This window comes from Pagrus pagrus, assembly GCF_965226575.1.
Source record: "Pagrus pagrus genome assembly, chromosome: 3".
NCBI classification, from domain to species: domain Eukaryota; kingdom Metazoa; phylum Chordata; class Actinopteri; order Spariformes; family Sparidae; genus Pagrus; species Pagrus pagrus.
This window is the reverse complement of record NC_140187.1, coordinates 6,595,726-6,622,041: the sequence shown is the minus strand read 5'-3', so window position 1 is coordinate 6,622,041 and position 26,316 is coordinate 6,595,726. Positions and strand designations below refer to the sequence as shown.

The 26,316-nt window shown below is 39.3% G+C and overlaps 1 protein-coding gene across 1 annotated transcript; it reads left to right on the top strand.

The window, feature by feature from the left end:
- The first annotated feature begins 1,243 nt into the window (after nucleotides 1-1,243).
- st3gal8 (ST3 beta-galactoside alpha-2,3-sialyltransferase 8) lies at nucleotides 1,244-25,767 on the top strand. The gene is made up of 9 exons (XM_084349729.1): nucleotides 1,244-1,330; nucleotides 16,093-16,474; nucleotides 16,700-16,817; nucleotides 16,904-17,042; nucleotides 17,965-18,158; nucleotides 18,233-18,412; nucleotides 19,658-19,703; nucleotides 20,069-20,188; nucleotides 20,749-25,767. Exons 2-9 carry the CDS (start codon nucleotides 16,309-16,311, stop codon nucleotides 20,914-20,916), a joined length of 1,131 nt encoding a protein of 376 aa, XP_084205855.1. The 5' UTR covers nucleotides 1,244-1,330; nucleotides 16,093-16,308; the 3' UTR covers nucleotides 20,917-25,767.
- The last annotated feature ends 549 nt before the right edge of the window (nucleotides 25,768-26,316 follow it).

Below are 26,316 nucleotides of genomic sequence, written 5' to 3'. Positions count from 1 at the left end.
TTAGCTAGATAGCTAGACTAGGGCTAAGAGAGTCCCTGATCTCTTAATCAGTTGGCCATGTTGGTGTTGGTGACGTGTGTTGAGCGAGCGATGTAGTTCACTGAGCGTAGCACAAAACTACATGATATTTTACTTTAATTAGGAAAAACTGCAATTTTTTCGACTTTTAGACATCATCAGACGCTTCGGCTCTCTCACTTCAGCAGGCTACTGTTTGTTAGCCCCAACGAGCTACTTCAAGAGGTGAGCGTGGGCAATCAATTAAATTGAAAATGAAACGCACCTTTAAAAAAATCAACCCAATCAATCCAAATAAAAGATCATAATATACAAAATAAAATACATGAGTGTCTCACAAAGAGACAGCTGCACCAGAGTCTCCACAACTGCTAAACCAGGGGCATTTCATTTTCAGACACATTAAGGTTGATACATCAATGTATACATGTGATTTCTTAAAACAGCTTGCAGCAACAAACATTTCACTTGCACTTCTCCATCTAGGTCTCTTAGTAATATTATCGAGGCATCATTGCAGGCTGCCGGAAGACATACTTTTCTGTGGTTTGAACACAAGTTTGCAGTGTACGGTGGCGTACAATATGCTCTGAACAGACACATCTTCACTCCATCTGTACACACACACACTAAACTTGTGTGAAAGCGTGTTTGCTTGTGCACTGATTAAAATCTCCAAGATATTCAAGCTTATTGTCAAGATTATTATCAGACAAGTTGAAGTCCTGTTTGGCTCTACACTCTGACTGGCATTGTATTTGATGTCATGTTGCATATGCATAATAAATAAATAAATAAATAAATAAATAAAGTGGGCTGCAAATATGACAACCAAAAAAAAATACATGAATGATAAATGTGTGCTGTGTGTTTAAAACGAGACCACTGCTATCATATATCATGAGGTGGTGATGAAACTATGTTGTTTTTATATACTTTCAGATGAGATCCAGATTTCTTTTTTGTCAGTTGATTGACAGTTTTATGAGTGGAATTAACTGCAGACGTTCGGCGCCATTTTGAAAAAAGGTTTTGACATCCTGACAGTTATTTCGTCTTTCGAGAGATATAACATAAACACACACACACACACACACACACACACACACACACCAAAAAAAAAGCCGCAAACGACAGAAACTCCGCTCTTCCTTCCTCCTCCCTCCACCCTCCCTCCCTCCCGCTCTTCTCCCCCCTCCCCTGGTGGGCGTGGCCTCTCGCCGCTGCATCATCATGCCCTGAGCTCCGCTGCTTCACAAAGAGAAGAAGAAGAAGAAGAAAAACCATCCGGCCGCCGCCGCCGCCGCTTCATGTGAGTCCTCCTCAGTTTGCTCGCAACTGAGATTTGTGTCATTTCACCGGCTGTTCGCCGGGTACCGTGTGTGAGTGTGTGTGTCTGGACCCGGGTACACCTCTGTTTGTGTGTGTATGTTGAGCGGCAGCATGGTTAGAAACTCCCAACTGAAAACTTGGGAAAGTTTCCCCCCCCCACCACCAAACTTCATGTAGTTTTCTGGCGATTTAAGCAGCGGGGGTTGTTCTCTCGGAGCTGCTGCTTCACCCTTTATCGTGTGGTGTGGTGGTGTAGATGTGGGTGTATGTGTGAGGAGTGTGTGGACGATAAGAGCAAGAGAGGCAGGGTGGAGGTGGAGGTGGGGGTGCCGAAGGGGTACAAACTGTCTTCAGACTTTTCTGTCTCTCACTTTCTCTGTGACAGCACTGTGATACTCGTGTTTTTATAGCTCATCTGTTAGCTCTGTGGTGACCTCATGTTTTCTTCCATACTGTGGTAAAAGTCAGACCTCTGCACGACCACCGTGCTGCACTGTACTCCTGTAATGTGTCACGTCTGCTCTGACTCCTTCCACCCACCAACTCTTGATAATATCACAACATTTAAAAGTTATAAAAGCAACCTGTACTTTTGTTATTGTCGGCTAACTTCATCATAGCGTCTCCTACAGTTACCTCAGATCACATCTCCTATAGTACCGTTATAACTTCCGCTATTTTAACCTCACTCTTGTAATATAAAGTTATTTTCACAGTATTCTTAATATTTAAAAACTATGTATATAGGAGTAGTTGACATGTTTTAGTAGTGTCTTGTAGTACTACAATATTTACCTCAATGTATTTTACTGTAATATTGTTTACAATATTCTTACAGTGTTTGTATAGAGCCACATAAAGTACACATGGGTTGTATGATTCACAGTTTGTTTGTTTTTTCACTTGACTGTAAATAATATTAGATTAGAAAGATGGATTTTGAATTTTAACATGAAAATGTAATTCTAATTAGAAAATTTAATTAGAAATGTATCTACTTTAGGTAGATGGATCGATAGAAAACACAAAGGCAAACATAATAAAAGAAAATATATATATGAGTATGAACAGAATAAAAGAATATATATATTTTATAAAATTCCTTAATGTTCTTCACTTTATTATCTAAGTTGATTTTCAGATATCTGTACTTTACTTGAGTATTTATTCATCTCACATTTTCCTAAATTCTCCCTAAATTTGAACACAAATATCTGTACTTTCTTCTCTGTACATTTTTAAAACAGGCTCTTTACTTTAGTTTCAATGCATTTGCGGAGACTTATAAATAATTTTATTTTGTGTCACTGCACGCCGCCTTCACAACATCACAAAAGTCATTTCAACCTATCGGTGCATATCAGGCTCGGCAGACGTTAAGGAGAAGGAAACAGACAGAGAGGGGGACTTGAATGCGGGGGAAAAGGCGTGTTAGTGTCTCGTATCTGCAGAGACCCCGCAGCCCTCTGCCTGGATTTTCTTACTTTCTCAGCGTGTTGCTGCTCGGGACGCTTTACCAACCTAACATGTTGCTATTTGACGACTTGGGAATGTGACTACCTTTGTACCGCTTGGACAAATCCTACCGATACTACCTTTAACGTTTATAGTCTTCGAAATATATTAAAATGACGTAGGCCGGCAGAAATAACCTTTTTACTTGTATACACATTCAGGGCCTTTACTTTCTTACTTTTAAACGAGTAAAGACGTTTACACAACAGTCATTTTGACACAATTATCTGAATTTGTGTACTTTTGCCCCCTCTGTTCTGCTGTATTATTATCTCTCATAAAATCTCCGCAAAATTCATTCGCAGAAGCCTGTAGTTATCTTCTTTATTATCACACCTACAGTTTCTTGTTATACTTGCTGTTTGTTGTATTGACTTTTATTGCAGACTGTCAAAAGACTGTACTTCTCGTTATCCCTTGATGAGGAAGGGTGCAATAAAACTTGACTGATACTCAGAAGATAATTGCAGCAGCACAACAACAAACAGCAGAGAAAGAGTATAGTATGTTATGTTGTTACAGTATGTTTATAAAGATTCTCGATTCTATCCCTGAGTCTTTGTTTTATTCTCCTCGATCACCTTATATTAGATGCTCGGTTAGCTGTGTCGATCACATTCCTATTATTAAACAAATTAAATTAAATGTACTTTAATCTCCTGCAGCCATCTGCTACATCTTTACTGTGTAATGTAGAAACACACCTTGTACTCACGCTATATTCCCATGGAGTGTCTGCTCTGTTTTTATATCACTGTACTGTCATATAATTCGAGATTAAAGTGTACAGTTGAGATTCACCTTTTTATTGCGATCCTGATATGCCACACCTGTCAGGTGGAGGGATTATCTTGGCCAAGGCAGAAGTGCTGACTGATGTAGATTTTAACAAATTTCTGCTCAAAATGTGAGAGAAATAAGACTTTTGTGTGCACAGAAAAAGTCTCTTATTTAAACAAAAGTGTTGCGTTTATATATTTGCTGAGCCTGTAGCTATTTTATTGTTGCTTCTTCTTCTTTATGCAGCATCGCCTACAGGTTTCTGTTGTGTTGATTTTATTCTAATTTACTGTAATTTAATCTCCTACACTTTACAAAATAAATACTTACAGTATGTCTATAATAGTACGTCTGTCGTTCTCTATTTGGACTTTATGGTACTTTACTGTATTATTATCTCTTGCAGTGTTCCTATAATTTGCCATAGTTAGTTGGTAGTCTGTAGTTATCTGATTGTAGGTTAACTTCATTATAATATCTACAGTTTTTCTGTGATTCAGTTTGTCAGTTGCTCTTTGCTGAATTTTAGTACTCCCACAACATTACAGTATAACTTGGTAAGCCAGTGGTTTCTACTGTAATCCTATAATATTTAAATAGTGAAGTAATAACTATGTGGGACAATATAAATTTGACTTCAACGTTTTAGATTCTGGATATCGTTATATCATGATATGGCATAAGTGTTGTCTTTTCCTGGTTTTAAAGTCTGCATTGTATTATTTTTCCCACATTATACCCACATTACTGGTATGTGAAATTTTTGGCCAAAATTTTGTGATGCGTTTGTCGCCCCGCCCCAGCATTAATTAATGAAGTGCTTTTGAGAGGAATTCAAAATATCGTGCTATACAGTATATTGTGTTTCATGATATGACGTAAAATTATTGTTTTAAGGTCATATCGCCCAGCCCTAAGACTGTTATACATTGAGGAAAGCAGCAATTTTATGTAGAAATGTTAAGTGTATGTCTGGTACTCAGGGAGGAGTCTAGATGTTTTATATTTTGCTCAGGGTCTACAATGTTTTATACATCGCTTCTGTCTGTGTGTTGGTGTTTAAAACCATGTTTGATGTGACATCTGAAACACACAACATAATAACAGATAGAGGGACAGGTTGTGTGGTCTGCGAGTCAATCCTCCGTCTCTGCATTTGGACAGATGTAATTATAGAGGCCCGCTTCTAAATCTGAACCAGAAACAGATTGTTACAGACCTGACTGACTGTCTGTCTCAAGCAGTTTAATTCCTCAGAGATCTTTACAGCCGGTCTAGTGTATGACACCTTTTATCCTTGAAGTGATCCATGGAAACAAAAAAATCCCTCTTCCAGGACAGATGGACAGGAAATAAGTGTCATCTTTGCACAGCAGACAGACAGTCGAGGACAATTATGATGTGGAGACAAAAATATAATATTACGTTACAGCGTTAAGTGTCTGACTGTCTGTGAGTCAGCACTGTAACAGGAAGTCCAGTGTGTTTCTGACCACTGTTATTCTTTCTGAGCTGTTGCTGAGGTCACCATTCAAACTGTGAGCGTGTGTGAGTGTGTGTGTGTGTGTGTGTGTGTGTGAGTGTGTGTGTGTGTGTGTGTGTGTGTGTGTGTGTGTGTGTCTGTTTAACTTTTTCCCCTGGTCTCTTTTAAAACCTTTTTTCGGCGCTTCAGCTCCACATTTTTTCCATCCTGTCTCTGGTCAGTGGCACTTAAAGGAAATAATGATGTCCTGTTTCTGCTGTTGTCATGGAAACCAAGACTTGGATATGTGTCCGGGAACCTGCAAAAGCTAATGACATTCCCATCAGCCTCAGCTGTTGCTTTAGTGCTAATTAGCAAACGTTTGAATGCTAACACAGTGAGCATGGGAAACTTCATACCTGATAAACACCAGAATGTTAGCATGTAGCTCAAAGCATCACTGTGACTTAACTTCACAGAGCTGCTAACATTAGTCTTGTTCTACATGTTTACATGAATGTGATGTAGTGAATAAAATGTTCATTTGTTCGAAGCAAAAATTCTCCATAACGCAGCCAACCATGTCTCGTACTCCAGCAGTGGCCGTTTCTACAGAGGACGCGTGTTTACTGAATTTTATGGTTTGTACAAAGTTTGTGAAAATTATTAAATTTAACTTGTATTTTTTTAGAGGTTTGGAATATGCTTAAATTAATATATATAGTCCTTGAAAAATGCTACGTTTTCTACATAATCTAGTGTTTCATCTACACAACCACTCATGATAACCCAAAATTGTTTAATATTTGAATCAAAACAATCCCGTCGTCCCGTTTGTTGCCTCCTGGCATTGAAATGAGCAAGCATTAAATCATTATATTTGATGCTATATTTTATAAAATAATATGTACATTTTATTTTTTGCAAATGCATTACTAGTAAAAAATTTGGTTTGGTGTTGTTGTGGTACCTTGTAACTAAAATGCTTGAAAAGTTCTTAAATTTTATATTTGAAAAAGCTGTTTCAAATCCTGGACTGGAAACAAAACTGCATTCAGTAACATTAGCTTGTGACTAAATGAGGCACCTGAGGCATCGTGAATGAATGGAAAAGACTAGATTAAGCCAGTGGACGCACAAGAAATTATGACCGTATGACTGTCGATTTCATTTTTTCCCCCCAATTGACCTATTATTAATTTGCTTTATACGTTGTAGAAAATGTAAAAAAAATATGAAAAATGGCCATTTTCAACATATTCAAAGAGTTGTTTTATTCGACCAAAACAGAAAATAGCAGACAATCTAAAACACGTGGGTAGCTGTAACCTGTAAATATTTGGCTAACCATTAATCAAAGTTGTTGCCATTTTCTGTTGTCATCTAATCCACAGATTGTCAAATTGTGTCAGCTCTACAATAAATATGGTGTTCTGGGTTGAGTGAGGTCAGTGTTTTTACACCCAGTGCAGTCCCGCTTCCCTCTTTCTCTGCTGCTCTTATCATTTCCTCCTGTGAACAAGGTTAAAAAAAAACATATTTCCTGAACTGGAGGTCAGTCCCTGCCTCCATCTCAAACTGACTGAATAGAAGGAGGCAGTATCACATCTAAAATTATCACAACCACAATGTGTTTTCACGATAGTTCATGATGGTTTAAATAAACTTGTGTTATTTCAAATTCGTTCCAACTTTTGAAAAAGTGACAGTCCAACTGTGATGAAGTGCTAAACATTAACAATCCTGTCTACTTATTTTATCCACAAACAATTTATCAAGAAGCTCAAAGAAAATTTACTGTGTGAGGAAAATATTGTTGTATAATGACATAAAATTACAGCTGCCATTACCAATTTTTGGATCAGCTGATAGCAACAGAAGTCTGTAATGGTTCGTTTGCTGGCACACAATAGTTTTTAGACATCCTAATTAAGGACAGTGTAATGTTCGCTTCAACATACAGCAGCTTCTTTACGATCTGTTGAGCATGTTTATTGGATGAAGTGGTTAGAAAATGAATTTTTTCTAGAGACTGACATTTTTTTGAGAATCCTGTGGGTCTCCTTGGATTCCTGTGGGATTCGTACCGGAAGGGAGTCAATTTAACTATGCATCACGTGACTGTGATGGATGTGTATAAATAAATCAATCAGTCAAACTTTATTTGTTGGCACTTTTCATACAGCAAAGTAACACAAAGTGCTGCACTCAATCAGACACACACACCAGAGTAAGTGGTAAAAAAAACAGGAACTTAGAAACTGAGGAACTGAGAAAGCGCTATCTTGATCAAAATAAATAAATCATTATCATTAATGAAATATAGGGATAAAACAGTCATTAATTAAATGCAAAAAAAAACACACTATAATGAGCACCTCTCCACCACAAACAACAACACAGGCCCAACAATTTGAGTGAAAAGCTGAATCCCTGAAAAATGCACAGTTCTAATATGAACACACACTATTTTCTTTATTTTGAATTAAGGTTGTCACCGGGATTTAAAAAACTCGATACATATTGGATACAGTAGGGGCCGGGCCGGATAGGTACTGTATAGTCAGGCTACATTATTTATAACGGGAGGTGCGTTTGTGGGTGACTACGTAAAACATACAGCTGACGAAGAAAGCAGATAACGTCGCTGGTAGAGAAAGGAGAAACAGAAAGGTATCAGAGATGTGGTCAACTTGAGTCACTGCTTTCATGACTTGCACTTTGACTTCACAGAAAATAAAAGACTTATCTACGAACACAGCCAGACTACCTCCAGATATGGTCAGCCAGGTCCGATCACAGTCCGATCACAATACATTTACACCTTGCATTAACTTGCCCGGATATAGATCCCTTTTTGAAACCAGGTGTAAATAGGCTGCAAGTGACTCGACTTGACATTACAACCTGTGACTTGACTTGTCTTGACCAAGCAAAAATGACTTGGGATTAGCTCGAGACTTGATTTTGGCCAAAATGACTTGTGTCACAATTCTGATTTGTACTTTCTTTGATAAAGCTTTTTTTTTTTTTTTTTCCTCCATTTTCTGTGTTTGTGCTGTTTAATTTCAACACTTCCTTAAAACAAGCTCTAACTTGATATTTCAATTCATCTCTTTCAACACTGGGTTGTGTAGCAGCCCTCTTGGGTTAGTAATTCCCTTTTTTTTTTAACAGTTAAGTTTGAGTTTGTGTTTGGCTCCTTTGTCAAATCTCTTTCACATGTTTCACACTCTGCTTTATACGTGTCAGCATCAGGGCCTCTATTTACAACCCCACTTCCAAAACAGTTGGGACGCTGTGTAGAGCAAATTAAAAAAAACAATGTGATAATTGTCTAACCCTTTTTGACATACTCAACTGAAAACCGTACAAAGACAATATATTTAATGGTTTACCTCATCCACTTCAGTCTTTTCTTTGATTATATGAATTATAATTATATGAATTTAATGCCAGAAACATTTTTCAAACCAGTTGGGACAGGATCAACTAAAGACTGGGAAAGTTGTGAAATACTAAAGAAAACCCACCTGTTTGAATCATTCCAGGCCGTATCTGATGATAGTATCATGATTGGGTATGAAAAGTTCAGTCGTTCACAAGCGAGGATGGGGCGAGGTTCACCTGGTTGTGAAATTTATGGTTATGTCAGCTCGTACAATTGTTTTTGGTAAACACAGTTCGTTTGCAAATGATTACGTTTCTATTTCACACAGCGTCCCAACTTCTCTGGAGGCTTTCTCAGGATTGCATGACATTTACTCATGAAGTTATTATAACAACAGATGCAGTTTGGAATAATGTAAAATTCAAGCGGCTTGTTTAATGTGTAAGTTTATGTTTTCAGGCAAATAGCTTGTGACTAAAAGACACTGAGTTGTTTTTTATTGAAAGTCTGTGTGACAGTCTGTCTCGTGATGACTGGGAAACCTTTCTGTAAGTATGTCCTTCATTGCCGAGTCAGTGTGGACTTTTCCAGTACAATCACCATAAACACTTTAGATTATAGTGTTAATGTGAGAATATGTTCTGTCTGAATAGGCTCTCAGCTGTTCAGTTGGGCTGGATATCAGTTAAAAAAAATTCTAATTATTAGTTTTGATACAATACCTGTGTTTCTGTATTGATACTAAAACAATACTCATTTCAGTTCTTTATTTTTAGTAATATAAAAGTTTTTTTTCATTGAACAAAACAAGCCAAAGTTGTCTAAACAAAAGCATTTGTGCAAAAGCATTTGTGACTGCATTAAATTAGGCACGTTTGAGACACCAGATGTGACACCGGAAAAAAGCAGAAAGGCAAACTTGTCTACTGTTAATGGGAAAGTGGTCAGTTGCCTATTTTTAGCATTTACCGGTGATTAAATACCTACAAATATGAGCTAGCTTTGGTGTAAAAATGGTAGAATTGGACGAGTCAGCATAAACGAAACTAAACTAAACAATGAACAATAACTCATCTGTTGTATTTTGGTAGAGACAGAAATCTCAGAGACAGATATCTGTCGCAGAGCCGCAAACAAAAAAGGGAGCTTGTTCATTATGTAGCTGATCAAAAACAAGATCGTAACACCTGCAAGTTTGTACAAAACAATAAAGTAGGCCTACATTAAATAGGTGAGGTCACATGTTTACCGGAGGGATGTAATACCAGAGAGCGTCTTTCTGCTGTCTGCGGATCTTTTGTGATTGGCAGTAGACTGGAGGCGGAAAAAAAATAAAGTAGCTTATAAAATGCTAAAATGGGCTGCCAAATATACTCGGGCAGCTGTTAATATTCTGTACTTTGGCGGCGTGCCCAAATAAACCATATGTGTGGGAAACAGCGATTGTAATACGAAGTTCATAGACATTGTGGTTGTCTTACTGTACACCTGCTGCAGGAAAAGACTTATCTGTGTTGTGGTGACAGTAAATGGGTGGAGAGAGCCACATCTTCCTTTGTACACCTGTTTAATAACTGGTGTATGTAATGATAAGAGGATGATAAAGGAGTAAATTTTCACACCTGTTCCTTTCCACAAACAAACTCCTGTCCCATCCCAATCCCGGATGAATGACTCCCGTCGCATCCTGTTCCCATCGACACACGTCCAACCAACCTGCAGCCACCAGTACACACCAGTTTTGACAAAATACTGAATTTTCTAACTTTTGATCGCAGATCGCAACTTTCTCGTGGATGGGAAGAAAAAGAAAAAAATACCATAAAATGCTTAAATGGGTCATCACATGTACTTTTGCGGCTGTTGGTATACGTATACTTAACCCCAAAATCCACCAGATCTGTGTTCAGTCCATCTCGGATCTGCTACGGCTAGGGAGCTGATAGGTTTCACTCTAGTCTATGGGTTTACTTCCACTGGCTTCGCTGCGTTGCGTATCTACTCGGTTGCATGGCAGATACACAAGGCTTCTGTTTCTGCAGGATGCCAGAGCAAGGCGCATCCGTTCAGCCGACTTCAGCACAGAGCAGACAGGAAGTTAGACCGAATCAACAACATAACATCCTGTTCATTTTCTGAATAAAACTCTCTGTGTTGACGCCAGCACAAAAATCTCAAAAAAGAGACAAATCCAAGCACTTCTTCAAATCCTCCGGTTGGGAACACTAACCTTTCATCTGTTTGTCGTCGTGTTTATTACAGATGCGTATAACTGCGGTCTCGCGTGATTCTGTAATTATCGTGGGAACTCCTCGGTCTCACAACTCCAGCTGTCCGGCAGTGCTCGCGACATACATGCAACCAGGAGGGATTCCCGGGTAAAGCGTATGTGTGGGAAACACTGGTTAAACAGACAGTAAAACATAGTCCTCCCCTCTTCTCTGTGGACGGTCAATCTGTGTAAACAGAACGGACAGTCAACGAACTGACACCATTCTTCTTCTGTGGTATCGTTATTTTCCAGCTCGTCTCTGTGCTCCATCAGCAGAGCAGCTGGTTTCCATTCTGGTGTCAACGCAGAGGTCAGAGGTTGCAGAGAGAAAGACAGGAAGGAGTGCTGTCACATGTTGGAAAACCATGTGACCTTTAACCCCCCACCCCCCCACCCCCGCCCACACCCCGGCCCCCTCCAAAAAACCTAAAATAACATACAGACACTGTGACTCAACTGATAGCCATTAACCCTCCACTGTCCTCTTGACTCTTTTAATACAGTACAGAAACAGAGGAGTCTCCTGGATCATGTAATGCCACTCAATGACTTATAACAGTATTCCTGTTATAAGTCGTAAGGTTGTTTTTCTTCAGTACACCTCGCAAACATTTAATTCATTCACACGGATACAGTCCAGAACATACGAAAACCAAAAGTCATAATATGTCAGCCGTGAAGAAATTTCTAGCAAGTGCAGGACGGCTAAAAGAAACGTTTACAACGCTGCTCTGTGTGCACTGACACAGCAATGACTAACAAAACTGCAGTGATTCGACCGATAAAAAGCGAGAAACATTCAGGGGCTTTTCAACTAAAGCCGCAGGGAACATTTACATAAAAGGCACTTCTCTATAAATGACAAAACGTCCTCACTTAATCAGTTTGAGGAAGACAGCAATGTTTTGTTTTCTGAAATGAGCATGACTGATGCACCACCATTAAAATGACTCATCACACTTCACCTCTCTAGTTCATGAATTTTATAGTTATGGACTTCTTTCCAAAACTCATTTTTTTAACGGACGTATTGATCCATGTATCCCTGTTTTTTTTTTCTGTGTGGAAAGCTGATCAGTTTGTTCTGATCCGCTTCTGTGCTAAAGTCCTTTGTACCAGGACAAGTTTGCACAGTAAACAAGGCACTACAAAGTCATGCTCTGTGCTAACATGCTAATACAGATGCCAATCCAGGGGCTTAACTTCCTGTCAGGAACTTTCCCCAGCCTTTCTCATGAGAGCCGTGCCCTTTCCTGCCCGGGACACAAACATTGTGAACAAATATGTGCAAGTGCGTTGATCTGGTAATCTGTATCTGTCCTGACTCGTCCAAAATCACAGTGACTGTGGCTGTAGAAGTATGGTAGTAATTGCAGTTATTCTATGAGTGGTTACAGTGGTATTTAGCCTTTTTCAGGAAATACAGAACAATTTAGTCCTTTGTTTCAGTAACATTCATTTATGTCTGTCTATATTCAGACATAAATGAATGTTACTGAAGGAGCCGCAACGCATAGTGATAGACATTTGTGACACTGCGGTTGTACAATTTATTACCTTTGGCCTCTGACTAATCAGACATGAAGAGAATCAGTGACGAGCCTCATGACAACGAGCACAGATTAAAGTGTTCTGTGTTATTTCAATATAATCAATGGAGTTGATAAAATATGAATAGAATTGTTAAAATATGACTAATTTAAAGAACTAAATGCAATCATTCAATGGCTATTGTAAAATGAGACTACTGTCAGATCCCTAGTATACCCCTGTCCAGGAGGTACTGGACCAGCTCTCCGTTATAAAGGGTTAGCTCCCTAAACCTACAAGGTGTTACTTTAAAATGGGATTGAAATAGGGACTGCTTAAGCTGGTAGCGAGGAGACTCGCTACCGAACGTCTACCCTGCTTCCGTTGGCTTGGCACCTGACCCGAATAGCTGCTGAGTCAGATATGGCCACCAGCCGTGCCCGTTAACGACAGCTCTCCTCTAAATGATCTGCTAGGGTGCTAGGTTGGATTTTTGGGGCCTTTGGTAAAACCCTGGGTGACTGTTTCAATTTGTTCGGCTAGAGTAACCTTTAAAAACTTTTAAGATATTTTGCACACTTATTACCTACTTTTTACTTCCATCAAAGAGACATAAAATCAGTGTCCTGAACTTCTACTTATCTATAGGTGAAGGTTTACGACAAAGTTTTAGCAAGGGCAAAGCATACAGCTCAGACTTATCTCAATTACTAGCAATCATTATCGAGAATACCTGTTGATAAAGATAACAATTAAGTATATAATAAAGATTCATCTGAAAGAGCTGAGGCTGGTCAAAATACTTAGATGTAGTAGAGATTGAGAGGGTCAAGCCTTCCGGTAAGCCTTTCCCTTCCTGCTGAAAGTCCAACTCCTTGAGGGAATTCACGACCCGATGCGATGATAGGCTGCTCACATACTCCGGCTTGTCGGTTAATCCAAGGTAGGAGAGCGGAGGAAGAAGATCGTCTCCTCTGTTGCTGCATTTTTTTTTAGACTCTCTCCAGCTGGCCATCTATTGCTTAAGAGGGAGATTTTGCTTACTGCTTCCGGTAGCACGATGACATACTGGTCAACTGTTGTTCCTCTTTTTTTCGCAAACTCATCGTGAAATCTCACAACCTTTCCCACACTTCAGCTTGTACATTACTTTTGTCTGATTTAATCTCGTCTTTGGACTTTGTAACTGTTTCTAACTTCATTGTAATCATGACAAACACTATCCATCCACTTTGACTGCATCTGAGCATTTCGCACCAATGACGTAACCACAGACTCCATCTCTCCGCGTCCTGCTGTAGTCCTGCACTCTCTTAGCGCTGATCACGGTCCGTCCGTCAAAACAGCTAGATCCAGGATGTTGTCGTGAAGACAGGTCTCTGCAAAGATGTGGGTAGAACAGTGTTGGATTTCCTGTTGCTTGGCCAGCCCGAGTGCCATTTTCATCCATTTCATTTTACTGCAACCGCACATTAGCCAGGAGCAGTGTTAGACGGGCGGCAGTCTGGCTGGTCAGGTTGGATGGTGAAAAGATGCTGTGGGCAGTGATTGTCTCAAAGTCCGCTGCTCCTAATCCAAAACTTGCACTTGTTATTCACATAACTAATGATTAGTCATCAGAATTCCCATTGTGTTAATGTTTTGTCAAGGTACCATTAGTCGTTCCTACAATATTGTCGCAAATTTTAAATCAAGATATTTGGTCAAAATGTATGTTTTTATAATTTATTCATCTCTGTATATTGAACCTTGTGCTGCTGCTGGAGCCTTCGAGTTCAGTTAAAGTGCTGCAGAAATGTTACAGGTTATGTTTCCTCACAGTTTCTTCAGATGTGAGATGTGAAATTGCCGTCACTTTATGTAACAAGGTGCAGGTCTGCCCGGAGATTTAGCAGACGGAAAAGTAATACTATTAGCAGTGTGTGTGTGTGTGTGTGTGTGTGTGTGTGTGTGTGTGTGTGCAATTACTACAAATGTTATGAAGTAAATATCACTTACACAAGAGTAGTGAAGAAACACACACAGGTCAGCTGATTTAGACTACGCCTACACCCGCACACACACTCACACACACACACACCCACACACTCACAAATACACAAGCACGGTGAGAGAGAGAGAGAGAGAGAGAGAGAGAGAGAGAGACATTGAAGCAGACAGGAGGAGAGCAAGAGCTGAAACGGGAGAAGCTGAACTGGATCCAGATCTGATTGGTATTCAGAGACTGAGTCTGTCTGCAGGGAGACATTCCTGCAGGAGCAGAGGGGAGGTGTGTTGTGGTGTGGTGTGGTGTGGCGTGGAAGCAAGGAAGAGGAGGGGGGAAGAAGAGGGTGACTCCACTCCTCAGTAAAATCAAAAGCTGGACCTCTCTTCCTGTGTTTTTCAAGGTAGAAGGCTCTGAGTTTGTTGTGTTGTTGTAGGTGATGTCATCAATTTAGAAAAACTCTGATTGTGTCATCATCAACGACACCATGTCCGTTTACAATCCAGGTTTCATGTTCTTTAAGTTGTAATCACTTTTTTGGGGTAATTTCCTGAAGTGAAGCTTTGGTGATCTAAACTGTTTCTCATGGCTCTCAAGTTTGTCATGGTTAGTTTGTACAGTTTGTTATTTTATAAGTTGGCTATAAATAGTTAGTAATGGATAACTAGTTTGTTAAAAGTAGTTTGTTTATAGATATAAGTTTGTTAAAAATTACAGTATTGTTACAGACAAGATAAGCTTGTTATAGTTTGTTATGGATAATTATTGAGTTAGAAATAGTTACAGATATTATTTTGTCACAGTATTCATGTTCTTGTTGCTGTTCGTCTGCTCTTTGGTCATTTCCTGGTTCTGGTGGAAGTTTTCTCAGAGTGAAGTTCTCGTCTGTTTGTTATAAATAGTTTGTTATGGATATTTAGTGTGTACGAAATTGTTATTGAACGTAAATTTGTCATAGTTTCTTATGGATGATTAGTTTTTGTTATGGTTTGTTATGTTAATAAATTGTATTAAGTTTCATTATGAATATTTTGTTTATGGGAATTAGATTGATGCGAATTAGATTACATGCAAGTTATTGAAATTATTTTGATATTTTTGATAAATAATAAATTGTTAGTTATGAATAAATAATTTGTTCTGGATATTTTGTTTCTTGTATTGTTATGAATAATTTATTGTATTGTAAAGACATATGTTTGTTGTCAAACGTTATATTATTATAGATATTTTGCTTGTAATTGTGAATTACGGTTGGTAGGATTTGTTTGCTACATTTTCAATCTGTCTTTTGTGACACATAATTTGTTTGGGTGGTGGTTTTTGTTCGAGATAATTTGTCAGATAATTGTTTGTTATGGATAATAAGTCTTTTATAAATAGGGATATGTCTCTCAATGCAGAATTACTAAATAACCAGATATCTGCATAACTGCACTTAGTAAAACAAAGAATGTCCTTGAAGTGAAAGAATAAATAAAATAAAAGTCTGTTCAGTCTACCAGTTAACCTTAATAAACCTGGTTCAGGGCATGGTATCTGTAATGGATGATCTATTACTGGAGCAGTCCAACAACACTCTGAGCAGTCAGCCACATATAAAGACTGTTAGCCACAGTTGTCATTGATGGGTGTGTGGAGTTGAACTAGTCTGCAGCTACGGGGGAAATGTTTGGGCCTCCATCTCTAATTTTGTTACATAATACAATGTAAAGAATAATACATTTTTGAGCAAACAAAAATAATTTCCACGTAATTTCTTTTTTTTTTATGATGCTGATGTCGCTGTGTCTTTCTGTCTGACCCAGGTGTGACCATCCATCCCGTCTCCACCAGTCAGAAAGCAGCGTGGTTCACAGGGCAAGAAGTTCCACACTCAGGCTTCATGGAGATAAGGCAGGGTGGAGACATGACCAGACATGGGAAAATGTCCAGATGACACAGTCCAAATATGCTGACATAGCAGGCTGAACGTCTCAACGCGTCCTCCCTTCTGCCGCCGCCCACTCATCGTCCGTCCAGTCATGTTGTTGAGGAGGAAGGTGTGTGTTGCCGTGGTGATTGCTGCCATCCTCTTCCTCATGCTTGCCAGTCAAAGCATTCAAAGGAGACATTTCCTGCCTCTGTCAATAGCCCGGGCCACCCCCATCGTCAGGGAGGCAGGCGAGGAGCTGATATCATCATCACTAGGTAAAGAAACATCTCCCGGACAGACGCGTGACTGCACCGAGCAGTGATCCCTCAAATGTGTTTGTGAAACACTACGAGAAGTAGCTGTAGTTGTAAAATTCGGATAATATTAGTAGTAGTATCATTAGCAGAAGTAGTGTTGTGATTGTATCATTGATGCTAACATTGTTAGCAGAGCTCCCATGATGCACTGTTCTCTGACTCTCTGTCTGTTTTTGTTTGCAGTAATTGAACCCCCAGCACCTCCTGCTGATCTGACCCCTGACCCTCCCAAGAACCCCCCTCCTCCAGGCCCCCCCGAACCTGAAGACGAGCCTTTTGAGGAGTCCCAGGACGACACGAGGTAACACACAGGAGGTCACAGACTCTGAGTATCCCATGATCCTCTGGCCTGTCCCTGTCTGACTCCTCTGTGTCGCCCTCTTTCAGCTCCTGTGGTTGTGTTCAGTCCTGTATCTCAAACCTGGAAACGTCAGAGTGGTTCAGACAACGCTACGACCCCAAACAGCAGCCCATCCTCCGAGGCAGCAACAACAACTTTGACCCTGAGGCGCTCAAATGGTGGCTGGTGAGGACCAAAAATAATGTTACTGTAGCTGATGGAGCTACAAAAGTGAATTCCTCTCTATCAGTCTGAGGTTACTTGGAATAAAATTGTATTTGACAAGATATAATAGGATTTAGAGCAGTTTAATCAGTGACTTAACCTCAGATCGCATTTATGTCAATATTTATACTTAACATTAACAATGAAGTAAATCACAGAAATAAGTAAAAAGTAAAAAAAAAAAAAGATTGTAAATAAGATTTTCAGGTCTCCTTTTGTGCTTTCTTCAATAACTGACTGTGGTGCAGTAACAAATTGGGAGCTCCTTTACAGAAACTGATCGCAGGCTACACACAGGAAGTGACAGCATTGAATTGATGTGTCGACACTGAGAACTGTTGAATCAGCTGAATCACATAAGACCAAAGTAGAGTGCATATCCTGCTTGATGGTCATACAATGTGTTTCAGTAAATAGTCAGGACCCATCAATGAAAATATTTAACTTCAGAAAATTGGAACGTAAAATAGCCTTTACATTGTTTTTGTCGAAGTTGTCAGCAGTCTGGATGAAAAGCCAAACGTCTGAGTCTCTGTCCTGCATTTATAGATTCAATCCTGCTGCAGAACCCATTAGTAGATTAAAGGAGGGCAGAGGGGTGGGGGGTGTAGAAATGCTGCTAACATCATCAGTCTGATCCACAGTATACTGTATCTACTGTGTGTGAGAGCCAAAAAAGAGCTAACAGTATGCTGTACTGTAGTTTCACTCTACTGTAAGAGCATGTATAAACAATCAACAGCATAAAACAAAAGTAAGAATGAAAAAAATACTTTCAGAGCAGCTTTTTTCATTTTTGTTGAAGCTAAACTAACAAAAGATGAATGTAAAAATCTTGATAAAGCAACATTTCAACAATACAATATGCTCCGCCTCTCCACAGAGTCTTCAGCGGTCTGGTAACGGTCAGACTCTGGAGGATGTGATGTCGGCGATGTTCCAGGTCATTTCCTCGCCTACCGTGGACTACAAGCCCCTCCCCGACCGATGTCGTAGTTGCGCAGTGGTCGGCAACTCCGGCAAACTGCGACAGTCCGGAAACGGCAAACTGATCGACTCACACGACTCCATAATCAGGTACGTGTGTCTAAGTCACACATCTTACCCTTTCCCATTGTCCTCCTCCTCATCTTCCTCATCTTTCTCCACAGGATGAACAAGGCGGTGACTCGAGGGTTTGAGAAAGACGTTGGGAATCGGACGACGCATCACTTCCTGTACCCGGAGAGCGCTGTGGACATCAAACGTGGAGTCAGCCTCGTCCTCCTGCCCTTCAAACTGAGAGACCTGGAGTGGCTGACCAGCGCGCTGTCCACCGGCACCGTGAAAATGTACGAAACATCAAGCAAACACGGAAACGCACTCAGTTTTTAGTTTTATGGTTTATCAGGTTCAGCTAACTAGAACTTGTAGTATGTAATGTAATACACCTGTCAGCGTAAGGCAGTACAGTTAAACAGAACCACAAACTGCAGCTTTTAAACTGAACATAAAGTTAAACCAGCACCTCTCTAAGATACTTTAATTGAAACATTTTTCTGAAGGCCAGATTGATTACAGAGATGTTCATTTAGACTGCTAGTTTTAGCTTAGGGAACCTAATAAACTGAGTTTCTTGGGGAAGTTACAAGGGGAGCAATTGTGGGATCAAGTGTAGGTTAAAAATTAATATAATAGCTAACGCACTGGCAACACTTTCAACGCTTCAGAGGCGTCAGCTGAGTGGGCTCAGCAGTAATGTTAATAGTATTCACTCGATAAAGTTGCTTACATGGATCTTCATGGATGAATGATACACCGTAGGTATCACTCTAAGAATGACGATAAGTGTCCTGGGAATAAAAATATATATCCACAATATCAAATAAAGATTAAATTAACTACTGATTTATATGAAATATACACATCTTAAACATTTACATCAGACAAGGCAAAATGCACTAGATAATATATACATTTATATATACTGTATGTATGACGTATGTGCGTATACAGTATGTATAATATACTTTATCATATTAGATATATAATATATTAAATATATATATGTACATACATACTTATTCAATACATTCACAATCTAATCTGTGTATACAGTGCGTATATATTTATATACTTAAATGTTGTACAGACATTCTGTACTATATAAATCTGACAGAAAAAAGTAACTTGTGTGTACTATGCATGGAAGTAAAATACTGGACAGAAAACATAAAGAAACATACAGTAGATAAATACGTCACAGCTTAAAATGTGTACTTAAAACTTTACATACTGTACATACATTGAAAATCAAAGTTAACAAATCATTTACAGAAACAGACTGAATTTACTGCTGAGTGTGTTCACCTGCACGGTATATTTATGTTCATGTACACAGATAATAGTCATGCTGACGTACTCAACAACACGCCTGAATATCAACAATTATTAACTAAATGTACGAAGAAAATCATTTACAACAGACGGGACAAATGTGAATGTGTGTGTATACATGTATGCTGCAATACTTATATTGCATATTTCAATATATATAGTCTATAATGACCAGTTTTTCTGTGTGTCTGTGTGTTCAGGACCTACATGAGGGTCAAAGAACGAGTGGAGGCTGATAAAGACAAGGTAAGATAAATTCTCAGTCGTGCTCTGTCTGTATCACAAACATAAAGCCAGACATAAACTGTTGAACTGTAGATAAACATGTGAATGTACTTCGGTGGTGACATGCTCTTCTGTTTTTCACATTTTAATTATTTAAAGTAAATTCTGTTCTTGTCAACAAAGTTTTTGTTTGTTTGTTCAGCTGTTTTCAGTTTGTTTATTTCTACTACGATAAGCTCCCGCAGTCTGACTTGGATAAACACTTCACTGCAAAACATGTGGAAACTGCCAGAGAGCCAGTGAACCCTGACACATTGAACCTGTTAACAAAGTAGTGTGTGTGTGTGTGTGTGTGTGTGTGTGCGTGTGTGCGTGTGTGTGTTTAGGTTCTGGTGGTGAACCCGGGTTTCTTTAAGTATGTTAATGATCGCTGGACTGAGCGTCACGGTCGCTACCCGTCCACCGGCATGCTGGCCATCATCTTTGCGCTGCACATATGTGACCAGGTAGGAGTGTGTCCCCTGCATACTGCACAACATTTAGTCAGCTTCATTATTCAGTCAAACTTAAGTTGTAAACATGCACTGTAGTATTCAGTAATTCATAAAGTCTCTGATCTTAAATGTACTTCTGTATCAAAAGTACAAGTGAAAGTAAATTCTACATATATTTTTACATCTCTTCATTACATCACGATTATTGGCTTCGATGTTCAGCTTTTTTGTGATTATCAGAATTGTTTGTTTTTGTTTTTTAATCCGATTGCTGGTAAAATCAATTCATTTAAAAATGTGCTTCTTTGGCTCTTATGCGGCATGCAATCTGCAAAGTCACTTGCAACTAAAGTTACAAATAAAAGTACAATATTTGACAATTCAGCAGACATCGCCCAACCCTAAGATGTACTACATTACATTCCATCATTGCCTGTTGGCGATGAGACAACAATCAAATTCACGTTTTTTATTTATATCCATGTTTGATTGTTTTTGTCTGAGTACTCGGATAGAGAAAGAGAGATATTATGTCTCGGTATGTCATGGTTCCACTTCCTGTCTGTGTTCAGGTGTCGGTGTTCGGTTACGGTGCCGACCAGCAGGGGAACTGGCATCACTACTGGGAGGAGAACCGCTATGCTGGAGCCTTCAGGAAGACCGGTGTCCACAGCGCCGACTTCGAAACAGAGGTCATCCACAAGCTCGCCAAGGAGGGAAAGATCAGTCTGCACCTGTGACACGACCACTGACCTAAAGACAGACCTGCAAACTGACTCAAACACCTACAGATTGTTGGACTGACCTCAATCATTCACCACTTAATTGTTGAGACCAAGAGCGGCCTTTCCTCTGGCACTGAACAAATCCGACTCTGGACGTCTACAGCTGCCAGGTTTGACTTGTTTTGGGGGGAATCGGACACGTGGACAGGAATCAGACCTGTGTACTTCTTGCACGTCAATCATATCATGCCTGCCTTGAGTTGGATTACCTGTGGACTGAGCCTTCGGACGGGAGGGGCTAAACATGCTGACTCCACCAGGTGGGCGGGGCTTAAATCGCCTCCCTGTGCAGTTCCAGCTCAACTTGAACACAAACTGTTTTTCGGGACCCTCCACTGTTGAATCAGACGAACCGTCCTGCTGTCTGCGACTGCGGGGATCAACCACCCAAGTTTTGCTTTGAGCGGGAAATAACCACAGACTTTTTATATATATTTTTTATTGGATTTTATAGACATTATATGGGGATAACCTCTTTTTTAATCAAAGCACTTTGCCCTAAAGAAGAAATGAAACCAAGAGGCCACATTGTTGCTTCTCTGTCCAGCCACATTTCAAGACCTCTTTAATTTCATATCATTTATAATCCATCCATTTATTTTATCTGAATCTTAAAACAAACCGTCCTCTGGAGAATGTTTCTGTCCCGAAAAGACTGTAAATGGAGAAGGGACACAAAGTTTTTACGTTTTTCTGTCACGTCACCAATGATACTTCCTGTCTCGAATATATATGTAGCTGGAGGCAGTGAGTGGGAGGAGCCTGTGTGAGGTTCTCAGCCTGTGTTTGAACTTTTTATGTTCTGCGATGACTCGACAGTCTGCAAGTTTTCGGCTGATTTCACTGACAAGACAGGAAGTTTTTTCAGCTCCAGTATTCTTCACAGTTAATGTAAGTGATAAAGTCAAATTCAACATCATTACTGAAGATTTGACTCAGTGAGTAAAGCTGCAGACTGTCGAACTTCGTGGACAGACGTGATGTTACTCCTTTTGAGTGACAAAGACGAGGAGATCGTGCACGACTTTTAACTAAAGATTTATTAAACAAAACTTAACAAGGACAAATTCAAACAATCAGTAACATCACCAGTGTGTGTGTGGTGCATGAATGAATGGAAGATGTAGTGCAATGTACTAAAGTCCAACCAAAAATAACCAACCATATGAAAGAAGAGAGGCCGACCGGTCCAGCAGCTAGCAGAGGAGTCCGTCGGCTGTCTGCTGGACTCAAAGGTGGAGGACGGCCTGCACAGGGATGTCTGTCGCACCTGCACTGTGAATGTACACACTGTTGCTGATTGTCAATCACAGTCGTCTGAATGTGCGTGGCTTCGTTTAGACGATGAAGAGTTTCAAGACGTTTTCACACTGATTTAGTCTGAGTCTGAACCTGAGTTAGATCACTCTTCTTAGAACAAGGAGTTTCTCTTGGCTGCGCTTCATGTGTCGGTATGCAGGCTACTCCCTGAATCCTGTGTTCCTCCCATTGTTCGGACTGCCTTTATAACACAGCACATGCGGAGGCAAGCGAGGTCAGCAGCAGGCTTTAAATAAATACACCTGTTGAGCAAGTTTGCAATAGAAACACGTCCATGTCCGTCTTCCATATTATCATTAAGTTATAATGCGTTGGTGAAAACCGTAATTAATTTTCCCAGAGTTTTAGTTTTCAAAATTACCTTTGAATTATCCTCATTTTTATTGAGTAAAAACGTTTTTGACATACATTTTATTTCCAAAATGACCACAGATGTGAACCGAACTGTCTTCATCGGCCTTAAATGATCAGTTCATCAGAAGCTTGTTCAGCTGCTTGACCTGTTGCACTAGAGCTGCATCTTGTATTTTAGTGATGTGCCTTTGCTGGAAATGTAAGCAAACTGTTTCTTTGGAGGGAAAAGTGACAGAATTATAGAGTTCTGCATCCACATTCATAGTTTGTATTTTAAATAGGAAGATAATCCAGCGTTGACCAGCGGTTATTTAGCCTGACCTCAGCCATGCTATGATGCTATGAAGCCAATTTGACATAGTGTTCAGCTACAACATCACATGTTGCACTGGGGGACCTAAAAATACTTTTCCCCTTAAACTTACATTTTAAAAGGCTGCATATTTTATACCAGGGAAGTTTATCTTTTTTGGCTTCATGCACCACTGAGGGAAGGAACGAGGCCCGCGCCTGTGTGCACAGAAGAAATTACACAAGGAATCTTTTTATTGTAGCTGCTTGTCAACCTGTGCCAATCGGTAAAACTGAGTAAATTTGTGCTGTAACCTCAGTTTTCTGCTTTAAGTTCAAACCTGCTTCTTATCTTTCTTGTTTTCTTGCAACGTTGGATTTGAGGTTTTTTTCTTGTGGAATAACAAATTGGTTTTTGACTTTGATCTGAGACGGCTACTTTCTGGTCGACTCGGGGAAATTAATTACATTAGAGAAGTTTTGGTGATCCAGATTCAGACCAATCTGCCAGTGTGAAATCGCTGAGGAAAGAGCTCAGTCAGCTTCAAATAAACTTGCTGGAACAATGTCTAAGAGTCGGGAAATAACTAGTTTGTATGAAGTGTTTTCTGACCGTGTCTGGAGGGAGAAGTGTTTATAGTTCTCCCGAACAGACGCACTGGAAAGCGGAGTTGGAAGGCTGCAGTCACGGACTCCTCCTGGCTGCATCCCACCACCTCCCTGAAGCTCTGTCCAACAACTCTGCGTCTCTGTAGCCAAGATTCGTACAATTGGGAATAACAGAGCAGACTCTCAGACAGTCTCTCCTCAGTGTGATAAAAATTGTCAGAAGCAGCTGTCGCAAAGGGAGCTTTCAGACGCTGTTAGACGATCCCACCCGCACCTCTTTTGAAGCAGACTGAGGCCTCTATAAATAATCATAAATGCTGAATCATTTTCTGGAGGCTGCTGCTCCGTCGTTGGCTCGGCTGCAGTTTGAAGTTTAACCCTGTTTGTCTGGAACAAGCTGCACGTTCTCTTTAAAACCTTAACGCTGAGTCATCATAAGCTGTGGTTTAATCTGAAACATCTGCTGCTGCCTGGTTTTATAGTTTTCATTCACTGCTGAGATTTAACACTTTGTTGGCTTTTCCGGGAAAGAGATCCTGCTGGTAAACTGGGAAATGATCCACTTTATGAGGAGCGTCCAGCCGCTAAATGACAGAGCAGCAGCCCTTCGGAGCCCTGAGCTGGACTTAACATCTGGATGCAAGGTTTTGGAATCTGCAGACGAAGTCGTAGTAAAAAGATTTACTTCCTCGCACTGAAAAATAATTAAGTTTGTTGTGAGTACAAATCCAAAGCTGTGCTTGTTAGATTCCCTGCAGTCTGGAAATGTCGAGAATATTTCCATGAAGAAAGCAGGAAGGTGCAGATTAAATCAAATCAACCAATCAGCTGCTGGTAATTCCATCATAAATGATTGTTTGTGATCTGTATATTTAGATCAGTGCAACAAAAAAACTAACCAAACAAGATGTTTGTATGATGTATGTTCAGTTATCATAGCTTTAATTCAGCGCATCATGTTTAAACTGTGACTATCTTTGATTTAAGAGAAAGAAATGTTAAATTCACTTAACAAACAACCTGCTGATATCAGTTCATTCATCAGTTCATTCATTCATAGTTGCCAAACAGACAGAAGCACTGTGATATTTCAAAACAACATGAACCCACAGCTGTCACTTTGAAATAAATAAAAAATATGAAACAAAAAATCAAGAGGCTTTTTTTTTTTTTCTTCCCATCAAAAACTCTGGAGGTAACTGTTGATACAATCAAACTCAAAGAGAGAAGTTGTGCTGAGAATTTGATGTCTATAGAAGTTCTTCCTCACTGTATTGTTGGCACTATGATGAACATAACAAGAAAAACATTCAGCTCAGTTTCCAGTTTAAGTAAAAACAAGATAAATTACTAAGAATTATAAAAGTATTTTGTCGAAACTGAATTAATTTGGTATGAAGTGATGACAAGAAACGTCACTACAGCATGAAAAATATTTTCCTTTTAACGAGAAACTGAGCAATTTACTTTGTAACAGTGGCGGCAACACGCTGCCGTACTCACTCGTTGAGGCAATGATATCTTGTGACATTTAAGGCAGTGGAAGCATCAGCTGTACCCCTTTTTAGGCTCCGCCTCCTCTGATGGCCACATTTACAGACCGACTGATGTTCCCCGAACATATGCTACAATCCACTGTGCTGGGAACAACAACGACCTCAGATACCGCAAAGTGCAATGAAGCGGTCAACCAGGTCTGAAACTCAGCTAAGGGGCTGCATTCACGTGCTCCTTGTATGATGCCTTTTCCTAAGTTTGGAAGTTTTCCCCCTACTTCGGTATGTTCATGTTCCCCCTACATGTCGGAATGTGGGAACAACATGGACGCCAAAAAGGAGTTGTTTTGTCATTTTATCACTAAGAGCGGTTAGATAGAGTTAGAACACCTTGACTACCGTTTCCAGTATTTGAGTGACAAGGAAGAGCAAAGGAAACGATACAATGACGATACAATACATGGCTTTGGTAAAAGTTTCTAATGACCAACCCAGTGTTTACGTTCGTCTGCCATGTTTCATTGTCATATGACGTCAAAACAGCAACTCGTGTACCAAAATTTTACCAGACTTTCCGAGTTGTTTTTTTTTTTTTTTTTTGCCCTGAGGGGCAGGTGTAGAATTTTTCGTCTTTGTTTAATTACTTTTTTTTAATTCTCCTGAGAATGTTTCAAACAAAATTCTCCTGAAAAATGTTTCCATAAAAATTCTCCTAAATTTTTTTCCAATTTTCGAAAAATTTTCAGGGGAATTTTTCTCTTTTTTTTTCTATTTCAGAAATCTTTTCAGGAGAATTTCTCAGACATTTAATTTTTTTCTTAAAAACACTTAAAACATTTTCTTAAGAAAAAAATAAAAAACAGGAGACTTTCTTTCTACAAAAAAATATTAAGAACAATTTCCAGGACTTTTTTTAAAATACATTTTTCTAGAAAAAAGTCTCCTGGAAATGTATTTTATTAACAGAATTTGTATTTGTACTATTTGTATTTTACATTTCAGGGGAGTCTTTTTTTGAAAAAATTTCAGAATTTCTCAGAAAATTTTTCAGGAGACTTTTTTCTAGAACAAAATTATCCTGAAAAATGTTCTTAAAAACAATTTCAAGTTTTTCTTTAGAAACAAAATCAGAAGACTTTCTACAAAAAAAAATTATTCATATATAATTTCCAGGAGACTTTTTTCTAGAAATATTTTCAGAATTTCTTAGAAAAATTTTCAGGGGAATTTTTTATTTATTTTTTTTAATTTCAGGAGAATTTCTCAGAATAATTTTCAGGAGAAT

Bases quoted from the DNA above. Each gene is read 5' to 3' on its own strand.
- st3gal8 (XM_084349729.1), top strand. From the start codon at position 16,309: ATGTTGTTGAGGAGGAAGGTGTGTGTTGCCGTGGTGATTGCTGCCATC. The intron at 16,475-16,699 runs GTAAAGAAACAT...TTTTGTTTGCAG, and splicing joins GCTGATATCATCATCACTAG to TAATTGAACCCCCAGCACCT. The intron at 19,704-20,068 runs GTAAGATAAATT...GTGTGTGTTTAG, and splicing joins TGGAGGCTGATAAAGACAAG to GTTCTGGTGGTGAACCCGGG.